The sequence below is a fragment of the Pseudorca crassidens genome, chromosome 1, assembly GCF_039906515.1.
Source record: "Pseudorca crassidens isolate mPseCra1 chromosome 1, mPseCra1.hap1, whole genome shotgun sequence".
Taxonomy (NCBI): Eukaryota; Metazoa; Chordata; class Mammalia; order Artiodactyla; family Delphinidae; genus Pseudorca; species Pseudorca crassidens.
Genome location: NC_090296.1, coordinates 101,480,047 through 101,499,818, shown reverse-complemented (window position 1 = coordinate 101,499,818; position 19,772 = coordinate 101,480,047). Strand labels below are relative to the sequence as shown.

The following is a 19,772-nucleotide window of genomic DNA, read 5'->3' as shown; positions in this document are numbered from 1 at the left end:
AGGAAAGAAGTTTCAAAAATATATTGTTTTGTTGTTATTGAAACACTATAGAGAATTTTATTAGTTTAAATACTATGTAATTTTTAAATTAGAAGTTAAAAGCCTAAAATTTCAGTGGTCTTTCCCCTCTCCTTTACAAAAGAAATAAGAGGGTATTACTCAACACTTCAGGGATCTGCTCTCTGAACAATTCATTGGAAATAACCTGACCATTTGGACCTTCATATTTGTGCTTGTATTTACCCATAAAGAAAACCTGTGCTTCTTAGTACTGAGATAAACTCACCCCTTAGGACTCAGCCTTCTCTTCAGGCCTGTGACCACACCCTGGGCGGCCTGGAATAAATTTGATTCTGGAATTTAGGTTGATGAAGCAAACTACCATTCACCTTGCTCAATTCCACTTGACGCTGACTTTCTTAATTTTAAGAGCTGAGTTCCCAGTAGAACCAGGGGAGCCATTCACTATGGAGCTCTGGCGATCTTTTCCAGCAGAATTCTTCTACTATCTTAGAGAAGGATGAGTATTGCAATGTAAAGTTGAGGATGACAGTGATGAACTTCTTTGTCTATTCATACAGCGTCAAGAACTAGAATCAGAAAACAAAAAACTGAAAAATGAGCTGAATGAGTTACGCAAGGCCCTTAGTGAGAAAAGTGCCCCCGAGGTGACCGCTCCAGGTGCACCAGCCTACCGTGTCCTCATGGAGCAGCTGACCTCTGTGAGTGAGGAGCTCGATGTCCGCAAGGAGGAAGTCCTCATCTTGAGGTCTCAACTGGTGAGCCAGAAAGAGGCCATCCAACCCAAGGTAAGCATGAGCAAGTGGCTCAGGTGGGTGTTTGGGGACTGGCCTCTTTCTTCATACCCTTTCCCTCCAACTTATTTATTTATTTATTTATCTTTGCGGTACGCGGGCCTCTGACTGCTGTGGCCTCTCCCGTTGCGGATCACAGGCTCCGGATGCACGGGCTCAGCGGCCATGGCCCACAGGCCCAGCTGCCCCACGGCATGCGGGATCCTCCCGGACCGGGGCACAAACCCGTGTCCCCTGCATCAGCAGGCAGACTCTCAACCACTGTGCCACCAGGGAAGCCCTCTCTCCAATTTATAACAAAGCAAACATTTAAGAGCATTTTTAGTCTAATTGAGGATATCATCATTTTGGGGGGAAAATCTCAATGTTGTTTTAAAACTGTTGCAAATACCAGTTGGAGTGAACAAGAAGCAAATGATATCTCAAATGCTCTTCAAAGTTTCACCGCTCACTCATGAGCAAAGGGCTTTTAAAATTAATCGTTTTTTAGTAATCTGGTCATGATAAATTTTGATCAAAAATACAATTCTATTAAATACAAAAATCCATAAGTTGTCTTGCTGTGGGAAGGCATTAAGTACAATTTTAAATTATTTGTTGAAAATAGCCTGTTTAAAGATAGGAAAGATAACACATGAAAAGGTTAGAAATGAGATCAGTGAGTAGAAGTGACATGGAGATGATTTCTGCTCACTTCAAGAAGTTCTGTTTAATGGTGGGAGTTGTCCCAGCTAGGAGGGGCTGTGTTTAGTGATTCCACAGAAGGGACCCAGGCTGAAGCATATAGATGGCCCTTTGAACGCCTTCCCTGACCTCGGATAACTCGAGATCCAACTGCCATGTGTTGGTGAGAAATGGACCTTTTAGTCATTTGACATCGGGGGGAATCTGAATAATCATCTTAAAACCTGGTTTTTGTCCCTGCCCATGTTCATGAAGCAAAGTGTTACCAAGAATTAGGCAATCAAGTATCCCAGCTGCATGACCTGCCACATAAAAAATGACTATAAGACAGAGAATGAAAAAAAAAAAAGAGAATGACACATACCATATGATTTCACTTAGTATGTGTGAAATCTAAAAAACAAAACAGAAGCAGACTCATAGCTAGAAGAAACTAGTGTTTGCCAGAAGGGAGGGGGTTAGAGGGTTGGGTGACATAGATAAAGGGGATTCAGAGTTACAAACTTCCAGTTATAAAATAAATAAGTCACAGGGATGTAATGTACATCATAGGGAATATAGTCAATGATATTGTAATAACTCGTATGGTGACAGATGGTAACTAGACTTATCCTGGTGATCATTTCATAATGTATAAAAATATCAAATCACTATGTTGTACAAATGAAACTGATATTGTATGTCAATATAATTCAATTTTTAAAAGACTATAACATATAGTGAATGGGATGCCTGAAAGATCTGAGAGCACTTCTCTTAGAAATGGTAGTTCTGGGGCTTCCCTGGTGGTGCAGTGGTTAAGAATCCTCCTGCCAATGCAGGGGACATGGGTTCGAGCCCTGGTCCAGGAAGACCCCTCATGCCGCAGAGCAACTAATCCCGTGTGCCACAACTACTGAGCCTGCGTACCTAGAGCTCGAGCTCCACAACAAGAGAAGCCACTGTAATGAGAAGCCCGTGCACTGCAACGAACAGTAGCCCCTGCTCGCGGCAATTAGAGAAAGCCCGCGTGCAGCAACGAAGACCCAACACAGCCAAAAATAAATAAATAAAAATAAAAGAATATTGAAAGCCTCCAAATTCTAAAAAAAAAAGAAAAGAAAAGAATAAAAGAAATGGTAGTTCTGCATGTGGTTAAGATACCATACCTGGCACATAACATTTGTATTTGATAACGACAACTCACACCTGGGACTGGGCCTCAAGAAACAAGCCTCCCTCTGCATGCTAGCTGGAACAGAGTCCAAAATTAGAATTCCTTTCTCTGGTTCCCTGTGATGAACTAATATTCTAACAAGAAACTTTAGTAAAAGTCAATAGAAAGAAAAAGAAAAATGAACCAAGGGGTATAAAAACAATCCAGCTCACAAGAGCACATAGCTCTGGTACCTCACACTGTCACCTACCCAGCTCACATACTCCATGTGACAACTTATCTCCAGCGCCTAATGGGCTGGCCCTGTCTAACCAAGGTCCCTGCTCTCCAGGCTCCAAGCCTACACATAGCATCAGCTTGTTTTCTCTTAGGAGAAATGCCCAGGACACTGACTAAGCCCTTTCAAACCCAGGACTGTTTATCCCACTCCGTTTCTAGTCAAGGGACACATCATTTCACAACTCCTTTGCAAGCAAGTGGTAAGTGATATCCCGTGGGCCAGGTGATGATCCAGCCCAGCCAGCCACATCTAGTTTACGTGCTCCACCTCCACAAGTGTTCCGGGAGGCTTCACTTGGACAAATGACCTCCTACCAAGGCGTTACTGTTAACTCTCACAGACCTGGGATAAGAATTTTACCATAATACATTAACAGGAGGTTCATTTTCCTCATACCCTCACAAATACTTTATAATTAGAAAAATCAAACCAACTCAAAAGAATTTCAAGAGTCTGTTCCTGAGAATTAAGAGTTGCCATTACATAAATATATATTAATGTCCACTTCATGCCAGTTCCATGGATAGTAATTTACATACAGAGTTAGTTTTAGGAGAAACAAACTTGGTTGTTTTCACAGTTAGCTTTTATCTGTTTTGATGAGGACTCAAGATGGAATTTATTTATGGAACTAAGGGTTTGTTGTTTTCTCCATTTGTTTTTTGTGCTTGCTGACTTGTGATTTTCAGGATGACAAGGTAATTATATATTTTTTTAAATTTTTAGTAAACACTTCTATTTAATCCTGATTTTTACAAGTATCCCGCAGTTTTGCAGTTGATATTTTCTGGCCAACAAGTCTATTTTGATATTTACAAATTAATTTCCTATTTGACCCCCTGCTATTTGAGAAGTCAGTGGGAAAATAATGGATGTCATAGGCTCCAGTCTGGATCGCAGAGAGGCCTCCATGACTTTTGAATTCGTAGTCAGGTCTGTGACTCATAGTGGTAGTTATGGCAGGCCATCCACAAGCGGGGGAGGGAAGCCCTTAACTCGGAGCACACTCCAAAGTGCAAGCGTTCCCATACTCTCATTTCTACCAGCTGTGGGTTTGTTGGCCAAGGGTGAGGAGGGGCCTGAGGAGCTGAGCATGCCCTTGGGAAGAGTGGGATTTTCCTACATGGCGCAACCCTTTCAGAACTTCTGGTCCTGTCTTGGCAGGGACTCTTTGAGCAGTGAGTCAGGAACTTCCTAGCGCTGGCAGTACAAGTCTGACCCCATGCCCAGCCCCTGCTTCTTAGCTATGATAGGCCGGATAAGGGAAGGACTGGCTACTTTCTACTATCTTTCCTTTGGATGAGTTCATTAGATCTACTTACCTAATTTACTAAAAGTTAAAAACCAGATCATGTAGGTCCTCAGATGTCAAAGAATACATGTAGCGTTATTTAACATAGAAACTGGTTCTTTGAGTTACAGTCTAAAACTTAAAAATCTGAGTATGGCCCTTTATAGAGTAGAAAGATTTTCTGCCTTTCAATAAAAGAGAAAAAGAAATTTTCTATGAAATATGTAGTAAAATATTTATAAAACATACCTAGAATATTTATAAAAATGCTATATGTGGTGCTTATGGGAAAGATTTTTAAAATCAGTAAAGCGTAAGCTCTTGTTATAGCTCTTATCAGGTTATATTTGGTCTTCTCTAAGTGTGCATTTATAGACTCACAAAAGGACAGCATTAGGATAAAAGTGGGATTTTTTTTAAAAAAAGGATTTTTTTTATTATAAACACTGGAATTCAAAAGCGAGTATTTGTAGGCCTCTAGTTGACATTAAAGTTATCTTGGTCTCTAAGATCATGATATTTGAAGTGTATTCTGTAATCTCTACTTCACTGTGAGATCTGGCTTTAGAGCAAATGTTGACTAAACCATCAGACATATACTATTTAGACAAATAGAATGGGCTCTTGGGTTCTAAAGAGTATTATTCTTTAGAGGCTATAGAGCAGTTGTTCTTATTGTCTATTCTTGCCCTGGTTTAGGAGAGAGAGAGAGTGGCTGAGTAGAAGCAAGATTTTGAAATTACATTGGTTGTCAGACAGATTACACCAAAAAAGAAAAATAAAAAAGGAAGTAAAAATGTTAGCAGAAAAGTCCTTTCTATGCAAAATCGTTAGTAATTCTGACCTGCCAGATGTTTATTTCAAAAGCTTATGAACCATGCTATACTGTAACAGAGGAAAAAAGAATTGAATAACAGCAGATGGTAGATATTTCCAAGGAGCTAAATCCTTCCCATTTATATATATCTAAAGATGTGAGGAAAAAAACATTTAATTTTGCTGAAACACATGATCTGAACACCACTTGTTTTGTACTGAGTTGTTAATGGGAAAATGAGCTTTATGTCAAACTTTTCGTGTTTATTAGGGTATTTGTTTTGTTATAACTGGTCCAGAAGTAGAAGAAAGAACAGCTTTGTACATTGCATTGAATACTTGGTGTTCTTGCCTGGTTATTGTTTTAATGCTGTATATAGTTTATATCTATATGTATATTTTTTAAAGTATATATACAACATTAGAATAATAACCAGGCAAGGGCACTGAATATATATATATATTTATACTGTGTGTGTGTGTGTGTGTGTGTATATACACACACACACACACACACACACACACAGTGTAAAACACACGTGGCCCATCAGTGATTTTATTTACTCTAGAATCACACCACCTTTGTAGTAGAGTGTTAGGGATTCTCAAGAGAGGGACTGGAGGTGCCTCTTCCTCTTAACTGCCTGTGCCCCACTCTCTGTAGTTGTACCGGGGCTAGGGCAGACGCTCTGGTGGGGCAGAGGTGTTGTAGAACACCCCCTATTCTGGAGGAAAGAAAATGTTGTATGAGGTCCAAAGCTTTAGAGTTAACACTTAATGTGGAAATGTGTCTTTTCCCCCTTCAGAATACAATGACAGATTCCACAATACTTTTAGAAGATGTACAAAAAATGAAAGATAAAGGTGAAATAGCACAAGCATATATCGGTTTGAAAGAAACAAACAGGTAAGTTGATGTTTCTTTTATTCATTTTGGTTTAATCATATTGATCTTTAATCTTCAAGCCAGCCTCTTATACAGTAAGTCCAAGTATTTATGCATTGTTTTGTTAGACATCAGCTGACCTTCAAAGGGGATCCAAGGTTTCCAATATATTCCCAGTTAAAATCTCATTTATAATAATATAAGGTAGCATTACCTTATATTATTATAAGAGGTGAGAGATGGAAAGGAAAATATTCTTTACATTAAGGGAATATATTTCTGTATATTTAGGGTCTTAGCCTTGAGAAGAAAACCAGTTGCTTACTATACAGCTTGGACTATCTTGGGTAGTCACTTCCATTTGTTATTCAGGATGGTTATTGTGAAAGTTTGTAGGGACAGCTGCAGCTTTCAATAATTGAAATTTAGTGTGAAGAGAAGTGATGAAGTAGCGGAATCACATCTGTGTTGGCCATGTAATTCTAGAAGGGTACCATGACTTCTAGGATGGGACCCTGATATATGAGACCAAGTTTTTGTCACATTTCCTAAGGTGTTCTGAGAAAATTCTAACCTTGGTTTCATCTCATTTACTCGTGAGTGAAGTTGTAGATGGCATTTAGCTCAGTCTTAAGAGCCTTGGGTGGGCTGAGAGTATAGATTTGCAGTCACTAAATGACCAAACTTTCCCAAAAGTTTTCCCTATAGCTTAGAGTATCACAGCTCATTTCTGGAATTCGTCAGCCTTCCTACGATTCCTGCTTCGCAAAGAACCTTCATGCTATTGAACTCTGAACTTAAAAGACTACATGCTTAAAAGAACACAGCCAGTGATGATAACAGAGATTTATCAGTGTACATCTAGGTCTCCTGATGCGTAATGTTAGGATTGGTATACAGAAATACTTCACAAATTAAGAATATTACCATGCAAAATGTAAGGTACTTATTACCTTCTTTTATGGGCAAGAGTGGAGAATGCTTATAAAAGTATTTGGTTAAACTTAAATTTTAATTTATGTATGTAGGTTGTAAGCATATCTTATAGCTAAGGATGTGTTAGTATAAAAAGAGCTATATTACATTGTTCATCCATCCACTCAGCTATTCAGTCACCAGATATGTATTGCATGCCTGCTTCATCCCAGGCCCTGTGCCACACACTGGGAATATAGCAGTAAGCAAGATAAATACAGTCCTTCCTTTCACAGAGTTTATAGGCTGTTGGGGAGACAGCCAAGATAATTTGGACTTCCCTCCAGTGACAGGAAGGAAGTCATTTTTTTAAAAAAATAAATTTATTTATTTTTATTTTTGTCTGCGTTGGGTCTTTGTTGCTGCCCGCTGGCTTTTCTCTAGTTATGGCGAGCAGGGGCTACTCTTCGTTGCCGTGCATGGGCTTCTCATTGCGGTGGCTTCTCTTGTTGCGGAGCACGGGCTCTAGGCGCGCAGGCTTCAGTAGTTGTGGCTCGCGGGCTTAGTTGCTCTGTGGCATGTGGGATCTTCCTGGACCAGGGCTCGAACCCGTGTCCCCTGCATTGGCAGGCGGATTCTTAACCACTGCACCACCAGGGAAGCTGCTGAAAGATTTTAAGTAGGAGAATGATATGATGAGATTGGAATTTTAGAAAGCTAGCCCTGGCTTTTATGTTAGAGAATAGATTGTAGTGGAACAAGATTGAGAGCATAAAGACCAGTTAAGAGGTTATCACCATCATTGAATGACTGATTATAGTGACTTTGACTTAGTTGGTAACAGTTGGGATTGAAGAAAATGGGACACTTTGAAAGATACATAAGAAGATGGGGTGTGTAGCCTTGCAGTTTGTTGGCTGTGTGGGATGGGGACCGTGAAGGGTAACTTTGCAGTGTCTGCTATGGATACTTGGTTGGATATAGTGATGCCAGTTTGTGATCCTGGGTCTGGGATGTGGGGAAGTACAGGAAATGATCAGTAGATTTACAAATATTTAAGGAGGTAGGAAGACATCCAAGGAGAGAAATTCATTAGGCAGTTGAAAATATAGATCTGGAACAGGAGAGATATGTAGGCTGAGATGTAAATATTGAAGTCATCAGCATGTAATAATACAGTTGAGACCATGCAAATAAATCAACTCTCTAGGGATAGATGGTAGATGGAAAATAGAAGAGCAATGTCTGAAATTTGTTTTATGTAAACATCGTATCAACAAGAGAAGTCTAGGGACTTCCCTGGTGGCACAGTGGTTAAGAATCCGCCTGCCAATGGAGGGGACATGGGTTCCAGCCCTGGTCTGGGAAGACCCCACATGCCGCGCAGCAACTAAGCCCGTGTGCCACAACTACGGAGCCTGTGCTCTAGAGCCTGTGAGCCACAACAGCTGAAGCCCACGCGCCTAGAGCCCGTGCTCTGAAATGGGAGAGGCCACCACAATGAGAAGCCCGCGCACCGCAACGAAGGGTAGCCCCTGCTCGCCGCAACTAGGGAAAGCCCGCGCGCAGCAACAAAGACCCAACACAGCCATAAATAAACAAACAAACAAACAAAACAGAAGTCTAGTAGGAGAAGTAAGAACCTGGGCTCTGGAGTCACATAGCCCTGGCCTTCACCACTTGCCAACTGTGCAACCCCTGCAGGTATCTTACATCTAAGCCTCAGTGTCTTCTTCTGCAGTGTGGCAAATGATATATATTGGGTTACTGGGAGAACTAAATGAAATGATACATGTGGAAGGTTGTAGAATGGTGTCTGACACTTGACAAACAGTCAAAAATATTATTTTTATACCCTCAGTAGAAAAAAAACTATAACCAACTCTGTCAGTTTTGTTAATTCTACATACTTTTAATAAAATGTGTCACACTTCTAGTAAAAAAGAAGTTTCCCCAGGTCTTAAAATTAATTTTTGATACAACAAACCTTTTAAAAGTTGTGTCATAAAAGCTGGGAACTTTGGACATATACTGGCTTATAAGTTACTCCTATAAGAATTTTAAAAAATAATTTTAAAAATACAAAATCAGATTTTATTACGCTAAAACAAATTCCTACCCAGAAGACTTAAAACTTCATTTTGAAATGAATTATGAAAATTGCCACATGAAGACAGTAGCTGAAATTTTCATTCTATATGTATATGACTATTTTGGTTAGTCTCTAACATAATATGTGACATATAAGATCACTCCGCTAGCTGAAGTGGGAAGCAGCCACATAGCACAGGGAGATCAGCTCGGTGCTTTGTGACCACCTAGAGAGGTGAGATGGGGGAGGGTGGGAGGGAGCCGCAAGAGGGAGGAGATAATGGGGATATATGTATATGTATAGCTGATTCACTTTGTTATAAAGCAGAAAATAACACACTATTGTAAAGCAATTATACCCCAATAAAGATGTTAAAAAAAAAAAGATCACTCTGTTAGCTGAATAAAATGTTAAAAATAGAACCTCCTTCTTACCTCTTCAGTCATTTATTATTTTGCAGGAAAAGTAGCTCTAGATGTTGATTATTTTGTTTTAATTTCTACACATTTACGTGTGATGTTACACGTTACCCATTTTTTTAAAAAAATTAACCAAAAATGATTTTTGTGGTAACATCTTAAAGTCATCTGTAATTAATAAAAACAGTCCTGTTGACTTAACAAAATATTGAAATATCACATGCTGCTCTTGACTATCATCATCTCATTACCATCGCTTTGTGTTTTGCATTATTGTTCCTTTTGCATGGAAGATCATCTGCTATGGATGGCCATGAGTTGAATGAGGATGGAGAGCTGCTGCTGGTTTATGAAGGGTTGAAACAAGCCAACAGGTTATATTTGTCTCCTCAAAATGGAATGTTATTAATTTGTTGTTTTTCTTACTAACAGTGGCCTCCGGACTTTAACTTCTGTATTTCTTATATTAAGTGTCTTCCTGGGTAAATTTCAGACACTAAAATTTGTGAATATCTCACTAAAAGTGGAAGAAATTCCAAACCTCTCAACTGGAGCCCAAGCTACTACTGCAGGAGAGATTAATACCTATTACTTAGTGGTTTCTTGTTTGGAATAATGACCAATTTAAAGGATATATGTGCCTGGGCAATGTGTCTGCATTCTCATATATTATGATCATGCTGCCTAACAGCAGTGTTAAGCAGTGTTAAGTGCACGATTTGGCATTCTGTGTGGTTATTGTGAAATTCCGATTTGTGAAACCGCAAACAAAGAGGGTTTCCTGCATTGCTACAGTTCAAAGTAATCACCCTAACTCAACATGTTAAATATGTTTAGGGGAAAGCAAATGAAATTGAAACAGCAGCACCTTTCTGACACAGACACTCATCTCCTCTAGTGAGATTTGTGTCTTAAAATCTCTTAAAAATGCCATTTTAGTGATGAATTTTTTAAAATATTTAGAAATATTTAATTTTTAATATTTATATTAATATATAAATATTTAATTTTAAAATATTTAGACTCTTTGTTCGAGGGGCTTCTACTTATTCTGCTTTGTTCTAATCACAAACGATTGTCATTAACTTTGTGGTGTTATTGGTTCAAATCCTTTTGAAATTTTATAATCATTAAAATATTTTTAGTCTGCTGCTAACCGTTTGCTTGCAATGGCATCAGTGTTTCCCAGCATTTGATAACTAAGGGGTTTGAATAAAAGAACATCTTTTCTTTCTTCATGTTAGTTAATTCCTATCCATAACTTTGTTTTGGCTTTGGAAAAGGGGGTGAATGTAGAAATGGGGGTGCCTGGTGAAGGGAGGATGCCAGTTCGCTCTAGTATCCTCCTGCCCTAGACTACTCACAGTGCAGCTGACTTGTATGTTTGCTCAGAGAAGCAGTAGCTGCTTTGTTGGTCCCACTAATATTGATGTTCTAAAACCATATCTTGTTAGGATTCTGTTACTGATAAGGAAGTGTATGGGGAAAGAGAAAATGACAAATTTTATATATATATATATATATATATATATATGAAATTTCAGAGCTATCTGTCTGGATTTGGGTAAATCTGTATGTATTTCAGAGTAGCACTCCAGCCTTTCTGCCCTTCAGAGATAAAAGTAGAAAGTAAAAATGGGACCCTGGTCACACCCTCTGCCTGGAATTAGTAATGCTGAAAGTCTTCAAGGCATATTTAATTAGACGGGGCATTTGTAATCTTGCCCTCCATAGTGCGGTGATTTTGTGACGAAGGTACGAGCTTTGCCAACTTTAATACTAGTTTGTGAATGTAGTAAGCCAGGTTCTTTAACCTATGTCTTTTAATTGATTGATCAATTTTTAATTGATTGATTGATCATCATTTCCCATGAACCTTTTAAAAGAGCTAAAATTTTCCTGTTTCTAGGGGCCTTTGAGAACTTTGTAGCAGGGTCCACAGTTCAGAAAGACACAAATGTGAGCACATTTGTTTCCATTTCTGGCCCTTGGTTGAGTTCCTAGACTCTAATCAAGTCAGAAGCTACACAGTCACTACAGAATCCCTGCTTTTCTGCCCTTGCAAGTGAGCATGGAGTCTTGTACCCTTCAAGCAGGGACTCTGGTGTCACCTCCCTTTCCTACTCGTGTGGCTTCTCCGCAGGCTCCTGGAATCCCAGCTGCAGTCGCAGAAGAGGAGCCATGAGAATGAGGCCGAAGCCCTCCGCGGGGAGATCCAGAGCCTGAAGGAGGAGAACAACCGGCAGCAGCAGCTGCTGGCCCAGAACCTGCAGCTGCCCCCAGAGGCCCGCATCGAGGCCAGCCTGCAGCACGAGATCACCCGGCTCACCAACGAGAACCTGGTAAGGGAGGTGCCAGGCCACATTCCTCAGCACGCAGGCCCTAGCCCTGCAGGGCAGCCTTCCTTGCTTTTTGAGCAAAACGTCTTTCCTGACTGGGAAGCACTCACTTCCCCACACTTGTTACCCTCTTTCCCTATCAGGGACAGAGTAAGGAAAATAGGACTGTGTTGGTAGAAGTGAAAAAGGCGTGTACTCGGATTGTTTCTCACAGAAGGCTCTGGTGCATCTCAGCGTCCTCAGCCCTCACTTGGAGGGTCTGGAAGATATAGGCCGACTGTGTGCTGGGCTTTTGATATCCTCAGGAACTCAGCTTCCTCCACGTCAGCTGCAGCTTCTCTGCCATCGAGGAGGTTATATAGTTGTCACAACCTTTGGTCCCCAAGCACCACTGTGGCCATCCCAGCCCCTGTCTCTAGCAGACAGCGGGGTTAGAGTTAGGGTCAGGGAAGGCAGTTGGCAGAACCAACGTGGGGCTGTAGGTTGACCTTGGTTGGAGCTCCAAGGTCAGGGAGGAGGAACGTCAGGATTCAAGTTTATACATTCGTGGTTCTTTTGTAGCAGAACTTGGGCAGTGAATGAGGAGATTTTTTTCCCCTTGCCAGATTCTGAGTGCTGGCACAGAGTCCAAGTTTGTTCTTTTTCTCTTTTTTTCTTTCTGTCTGTCTTTCTTTTATAGAAAATATTTTCTAGAATGTTTCTCAGTCACAAAATAACTTTTATTACAGATTTATACTTAAGTTTGATAAACATATTTATTAAAGTAAAAGTCATTGAAAAAGTATAATTCCACTTTTTTTTTTTTATTTTTGGCTGTACCACATGGTTTGTGGGATCTCAGTTCCTCAGTTACCCGACCAGGGAACTCCCAATGCCATACTTCTATATAAAATCTATATTGTAGTGTCAGTCTGGTTTTGAGAAAAGCTGTTTAGGGCTAGTGGTAATTTGTTTCTGTTTTGGGTTATTTTTAATTAATTAATTTGTTTGTTTATTTATTTATTTATTTTTGGCTGTGTTGGGTCTTCGTTGCGGTGTGCAGGCTTCTCGTTGTGGTGGTGGCTTCTCCCGTTATGGAGCATGGGCTCTAGGCGTGAGGGTTTCAGTAGTTATGGCACATGGGCTCAGTAGTTGTGGTTCACGGGCTCTAGAGCACAGGCTTAGTAGTTGTGGCGCATGGGCTTAGTTGCTTTGTGGCATGTGGGATCTTCCCGGACCAGGGCTCGAACCTGTGTCCCCTGCATTGGCAGGCAGATTCCCAACCACTTCGCCACCAGGGAAGCGCTGTTTCTGTTTCTTCAATTCAGGGTTTTAATGAGCTGTACTAAAATAGTTTGGATTTTCTCTGAAGATTTAACAATCTGAATTATCCCTCCATTATTTCATTAGTGATCATTTACATTACAAATAGTTTTCTGGTGTCATCTATTCAACCATCTTTTATATTATTTGAAGCAAAACTTAAAGGTATGGGACTTCCCTGGTGGCGCAGTGGTTAAGAATCCACCTGCCAATGCAGGGGACACGGGCTCAAGCCCTGGTCCGGGAAAATCCCACATGTCGCAGAGCAACTAAGCCCGTGTGCCACAACTACTGAGCCTGTGCTCTAGAACCCAAGAACCACAACTCCTGAGCCTGCGTGCCACAGGTACTGAAGCCCGCGCACCTAGAGCCTGTGCTTCGCAACAAGAGAAGCCACCACAATGAGAAGCCAGCACACCGCAGTGAAGAGTAGCCCCCCTCACTGCAACTAGAGAAAGCCCGCGCACAGCAAGGAAGACCCAATGCAGCCTAATTAATTAATCTAAAAAAAAAAAAAAAAGCTCAAAGGTATTCTTTTTCCAGTCTGTCCTTCCCTCTGAGGACAGCTTGCTGGTGAGGCTACATTGTAGGAATGGGAAAGGTGGGTGAGGGCAGAGTTTGGACTCTTTTCAAAGGGCCTGAAATATCACTAATTTGTGGGGGAAGTTCTTCTGAATCATGGAATATTTCTGAGATGTCATTTTATTACTCACAAGTATATTGTTGCTTAAATTAAACTAACAATGCTTTATTGTCTAAGAATTGATATACTAAATAATATAATAATAATTGATCAGCATATAAATTCTGTGCTTTTTAAATGATTATCTTAAAATACAAGGTGAAACCATGAAATAAAGATGATTCTGGGTGGTAGATTCTCAGAGTTTTTTCACTAAGCTGGTTAAGCATTTCCCTTTCAACCTTATGCACAGTATTACTTTTCTTCTCAATTTTTAATAGCTAATACAAACATAAACTAAGCCCCCAAATTCTCAACTGGTAGAATCTAGTTAACGAGTTTGAATTTTAGGAAAACCCTTCGTAGGTCAGCTGCTTCTGCCTCGCTGACTACTTACTCAGGAGAGTGGATTCAAACTTACAGATAGGGGATGATGTACTTTTTCACAATCATTATAGTGTCTCAATCTTAATTGTGCATTTCTTTAGGAAACACTTGGGCAGATATTAAAGCAGCGGTGGGCCTAGGCTTAGTGTTCTGAGAAACTACCCTGCAAATCCTTCCCACCCACCTACCTCCCAACACAATCACAGAAATGGTTTTTCTCCCTCCTCTAGTGGACAAGCGTCACAGGCCACCCGCAAGCTGCCTTTCAGGGAAGGAAGGCACACAGCTTCTCATCAGTCTTTCCAACTTCAAACAAGAGCTCCAACTTTGCCATTATTCTCACTTTTGTTTTAAGGGAATTCCCCACTCTTGCCACTGCTACTGGCAGCAAAGAAAGTGCAGCAACTTGTGAGCAGGTCTGAGAATTGAAATAACAGCCTTATCTGGGGAATATGGACCACAGCTCTGTTTACCTGCTAACATAGCCTGTTTCCTCTGAGCATGTGAAAATATATTTGTGTATATATAATCAGAATCATCTGTATTAGAAAAATTAGAGGGCAATGGCAGGTGACAAATCAGAGCCTTTTGAGTATACGTGGTTTCATTATTTGTGTTTTAAAATATTTTAAAATTGATTTTGCTGAGAGGTAGCATTCCCCTCACAGAGAAAAACAAATGTCCATTGTGCCTGTTTTTTCAGTATTTTGAGGAATTATATGCAGATGATCCTAAGAAGTATCAATCATATCGGATTTCACTTTACAAACGGATGATTGTATGTAAACTCAGAGTGCTTCTCTGTCGTCTTCCCTGCTAATTCTAGCCCTCTGTAACTGAAGAGCACACCGCTGCCTGCCCCGCCCCAGGAAGTCTCTTCAAAAACTGTCACAAAACCTTTCTCCCCACAGCTGTCTTTTAGCCAGTGATGTCGCCTCTATCAATGTCCTGCGTCCATTGTCACCTTCAGTTTGTTATTAACACTAGGCTTACAGTGTGATGGAAGCAAAATTTGAAAGATAAAGTAAAATCCAAGAAACAACTGAACCCTTTGAAATGTTAGCAACTGTTCCTTTTGAAACATTGGTCTAGTATCTAAATCAGCCTTGTCTAAACTAAACTGGAAAATGAATGAATATTTGTATTTATAAAAGCTTTTCTAATCCATAACCTGAATAACAACCACAGACTTATTAAATCACTGATTTATTTCCCTTCCAAGCTCCTAGTCTGCTGTTATCCACTTTTCTTCTTAATTATCGATTTTTTAATTATGCCGGTCATTTGAAAGAATTCTTGATTAGAGAGCCAATTATCACAGTTTTTTTAACCCCCCACCTTTGAACGAACTGCTTTTGTTTTCTCTTTTTGCATAAACCATGTGGAATTATCCCTTTTTCTCTATAAACAAACTTATATCACCTGGGAGATTTTTATGGGAATGTTATCCAACCTGCCACTTGGTCTGCAGACCACTCTATCCTGTTTTCTGTCGTTATTTATTTTTTTTAAACACCTTTATTGGAGTATAATTGCTTCACAATGGTGTGTTAGTTTGTGCTTTATAGCAAAGTGAATCAGCTATACATATACATACATCCCCATATCTCCTCCCTCTTGCATCTCCCTCCCACCCTCCCTATCCCACCCCACTGTCGTTATTTTTTAACTTACCTTTTAATTCCCAAAACTTCTTAACTTTTCTTAAGTTACAGGACTAGTTTTAGCCTCTCCAAAGGGTGGAACTCAGAGAGACAGTGCTTCACACACATAGGTGTTAATCAAAAGCCCCTAAGTTCAACCATCCTTAAAACTTCCCAAAAAACTGTGTGCATTCATCAGAATTTACTTTGCCTGTTCCCCCTTTAAAAGAAAAACTTGCTACTGGAATAGCAGTACATTTTACGAGCATTTTAATTGTTGTGGAGTCTACTGGAAAAGACTCCACAGTGAGCCTGCTGTCCATCACGCTGTAAAGGAGTTTACTGCCTTGTATATTTTAACATTTGGCTTTTATTATAGCTGCATTTCCCATTGCCTGCCAGTTTTAGCCAGGTGGGGCTCCACCCATGAGCTTTCATGGAGCTTTTATGTAAAACTAACAAGTGCTGTTTCTGTAATTTTGTGTCTGCTCTCCTTCTGTGCATTTTAGAAGGTTTATTTTGGTCTTTCTGTTATATTTCTCATTTTGATCTTTAGGATTTGATGGAACAACTCGAAAAACAAGATAAGACTGTCCGGAAACTGAAAAAACAACTGAAAGTATTTGCCAAAAAAATTGGTGAACTAGAAGGTATTTAAACATGTTTCTATGACAGTTGCTGAACCTTGGTTTTATATGCAATACTAGTGGCTTAAAAGGTTTTTGTGTGAATATTAGGGACAATAACAAAAATGACGTTCAGCAAACCTGGCCTCCGTGGAGTGGAAATTTTCATTACTAGGTGGGGGAAAATGTTCTTTTCGTGGTAGTAATAATCTACAAAGAGAGAATTCATTCAGCAAACATCTAATGACCGTCTTCTATAGACCAGGCACTATGCTAGGCAGTATTGCATAGTGGTTAAAAGCATGGATTCTGTAGCTAAGCTTCTCGGGTTTAAATACTGCCTCTTCCACTATTAGTCATCTGATATTGGGCAAGTTACTGAACCTCTCTATGCCTCAGTGTTCCCACCTGTTAAATGGGAATGATAATGGTGTCTACCTGACACGGTTTGTAAGGGTTAAATTAATTAATATGTGGAATGCATTTGGCATATTTCCTGACACACAGTAAATCCTATATACAACTTATTTTTATTACTGTTAGTATTAGGGATACTAAGATGAGTAAGACAGAGTCTGTGTCCTCAAAGAACTTACATCTAATGGAGAACAAAAAGAGAAGTAAATAAGAAAAAAATGAATTATGATTATAAAGAAATAAGATTTTAGAAAACATCTCATGATTTATATATGATGATGGGAAAACACCTTGAGAAGTGATCAAATATCGGTTATTATTATATACAAATGATTCTTGTCTTGTGGGTTAGTGTTTGTTCCTTCAGTAAGTAGGTGCCAGGGATATAGCAGTGAACAGGGCTAAAGCCACATTCTCAGCTTAGTCCAGCAATGATCTCATTGTTCAAGAGATTCTGAGACCCTCTTTGGAATTGCCTTCAGACCTATGCAGGCTATTACCATTTTGACCAAAAATGATACTGTGCAGCCTGCCCGTCTATTTGTCATTGTCACTCTGAATAATTTTTGCTCTGCTCAAAGGGTGAAGATTCCCCATCACTGGGAATGTTCAAAAGAATCTACCATGATTAACTGTGTGGCTCTCATTCCTCCAACGTGCCAGGCCTGTCGTAACTGTTCCATCTGTTTGATCTTTTTGCTTCTCTTAGTCAAGTCCTGCTTATCCTTTGAGACCAGAGTTATATGTCACATGCTCAAGAGCAGCCTTTCCTGATCACACAGATAGACCCTACAGCTCTACCCTCTGTGTACTGCAATTTGCCTCCCATCTTTTGTGGTTTTCACTGTCATATTTTTAGCAGTTTTTCTGTTTGAATTACTGCCTTCCTCAATGGACTATGAACTTCCTGAGCATGGTGACCACCTCTTATTTCCTCTTGTTTTCACAGCACCTAGTATATTGTCTGACCTGTCATAATCATTCCATTTATTAAAATTTTGAACCTCTGAATCACAGACCCAGACTATATGTCTGTTGGTGGAACTTTAAAAATCTTTATTCAGGGCTTCCCTGGTGGCTCAGTGGTTGAGAGTCCACCTGCTGATGCAGGGGACGCGGGTTCGTGCCCCGGTCTGGGAAGATCCCACATGCCACGGAGCGGCTGGGCCCGTGAGCCATGGCCGCTGTGCCTGCACGTCCGGAGCCTGTGCTCCGCAACGGGAGAGGCCACAGCAGTGAGAGGCCCGCGCACTGCAAAAAAAAAAAAATCTTTATTCAGAGAACCTTTCTGCACTTAACTCTGCATTAATTATATCATGAGATGATAATTAGACAGCAGAGTATCCGCTTGAACGAAACCGATTTTAAGGGTATTAACTTGTAAGATTATTTTTTAAGCTCCTAATCGTTTCTTTACCATATGTTAGTAACTTTTGATAAATAGAAAAGCCATTTATTATTTTACATTTTTACTTAGCTTTCTTTGATATGTATATTTTACTCAAAGAGAAAGCTTAGAGCAATTTTAAGCCATTATCAATCAAAATTCAACCTCATCAGTTAAACTATCCTGCCAGCTATATTCTTAAATCTATAAGTACATTTGAGAAGGCAATTCATAGATTAAACAAAAAAGTCATTATGATATTCTTAAGAAAAGTTGAGTTACATAATACATATCTACAGAATAAGATGAAATAGATTTATGTGACTTGAACGTTTGCTGAGTGCAGTGTACCTCCCCTCCCCAAGGCAGAGAAGAAAGACAACACGCTTTTCCAACACCTTTCTCTCCTGTCCCCTTATCCCCACAGCGTACAGAAAACACTGATAACCTTGTACAGCAAAGCACCTTCTAATATCTAAAAGTTTTCTTATATTTTTCTAAATATAATATACGTAAATGCTTCTGGTTTAAAATAGCAAGACTCTTACCTCCTCCTATGGGCTACACTTAATTAAGGAGACATTTTTAGAAGCCAGTGAAGGCTTTTTAAATGTCAACATACATAATTTTTAGCAGAAATTATATGGCTAAATGGAGAGTGTTTCAAAATTTGATATGCTTTATGCTGTATTTTAATCCAGGAGTGGGTGTTCCATCTCAATTTTCATAGAGTCGGGGAATTTAGACCTGAAAGAATTCTAGAAATCAGTTAATTATTTCATAGGAGAACAGAGCTGAGGCCCAGAAACCATAAGGGACTTCCAAAGTCTCAGCCACTTAGTGACCAAAATGGGACTAGAACCCAAGCCTTCTGAAGAGCACTGACTTCTTTGTGTCGTATTTTCCGACAGACCCTCTCTACTTATAATAATTCATTTGACTCTCAATTAAACCTGAGATCAAGATCTTCCCTGTACCAAAGTGAGGGGAGGAAAAAAAATTTTCCAATTTCCTTTCTATTTCTAGGACAAAAAGGTTCAGGAATGTTTTTCTCTCAAGCATAAAGAATCTATTATACTTGAAAATGGAAATAGATGTTGCTTCAGATCTTCCTAGAAGATTGCTGTATTAGATGGAGCATTCGACTAAATGACCCCCAAGGTCCCCTGAGTCTCTTAAAAACTGGGTGGTATTCTGACTTCTCTCTTTCAGGCTTTATATTTTCCTGATACTATGTAAGGGTTGACATTTTAATTATATGATTATTTTAATTATATGATTTGTTAAATAAATCAAGGTCATGTTGAGCTGACATCTATATTTTACCTGTGAGTTTTTGTGAAGACTCTAATCTCTGGGAAGCATTCAAAGACAGAGTAAAATTTTAATGAAAGTATGGCAAATTTTATCTCTGACATTTTTGTACAGAACCAAAAATATCTTCGTTAGAGATTTTGCAAAAGGAAAGTGAAGCTTTCTTTTAAAACGTAATATCTCTTAGTTAAAATATTCACCATATTTCATAAATTCTGTGGTGCACAATTTTTCATATTTTAACATCTCTGAAATTAGGATGTATCTTACAGAAGTTGATGGGTTTTAGTTTAACTGGCAATATTTTTCCTTCTTTAGTGT

General features: G+C 39.5%; 1 protein-coding gene across 4 annotated transcripts in view; it reads left to right on the top strand.

The window, feature by feature from the left end:
* Positions 1-19,772, top strand: part of MYO5A (myosin VA) — a 183,665-nt gene that overhangs the window by 140,947 nt on the left and 22,946 nt on the right. The window contains exons 28-33 of one of the 4 annotated variants that reach the window (XM_067747287.1): positions 582-809; positions 5,849-5,949; positions 9,648-9,728; positions 11,498-11,696; positions 14,768-14,842; positions 16,264-16,357. In XM_067747287.1, the coding sequence (XP_067603388.1) occupies positions 582-809; positions 5,849-5,949; positions 9,648-9,728; positions 11,498-11,696; positions 14,768-14,842; positions 16,264-16,357 (778 nt within the window). The remainder of the gene's footprint in view (positions 1-581; positions 810-5,848; positions 5,950-9,647; positions 9,729-11,497; positions 11,697-14,767; positions 14,843-16,263; positions 16,358-19,772) is intronic. The other 3 variants (XM_067747305.1, XM_067747294.1, XM_067747313.1) reach the window with 3 other exon arrangements.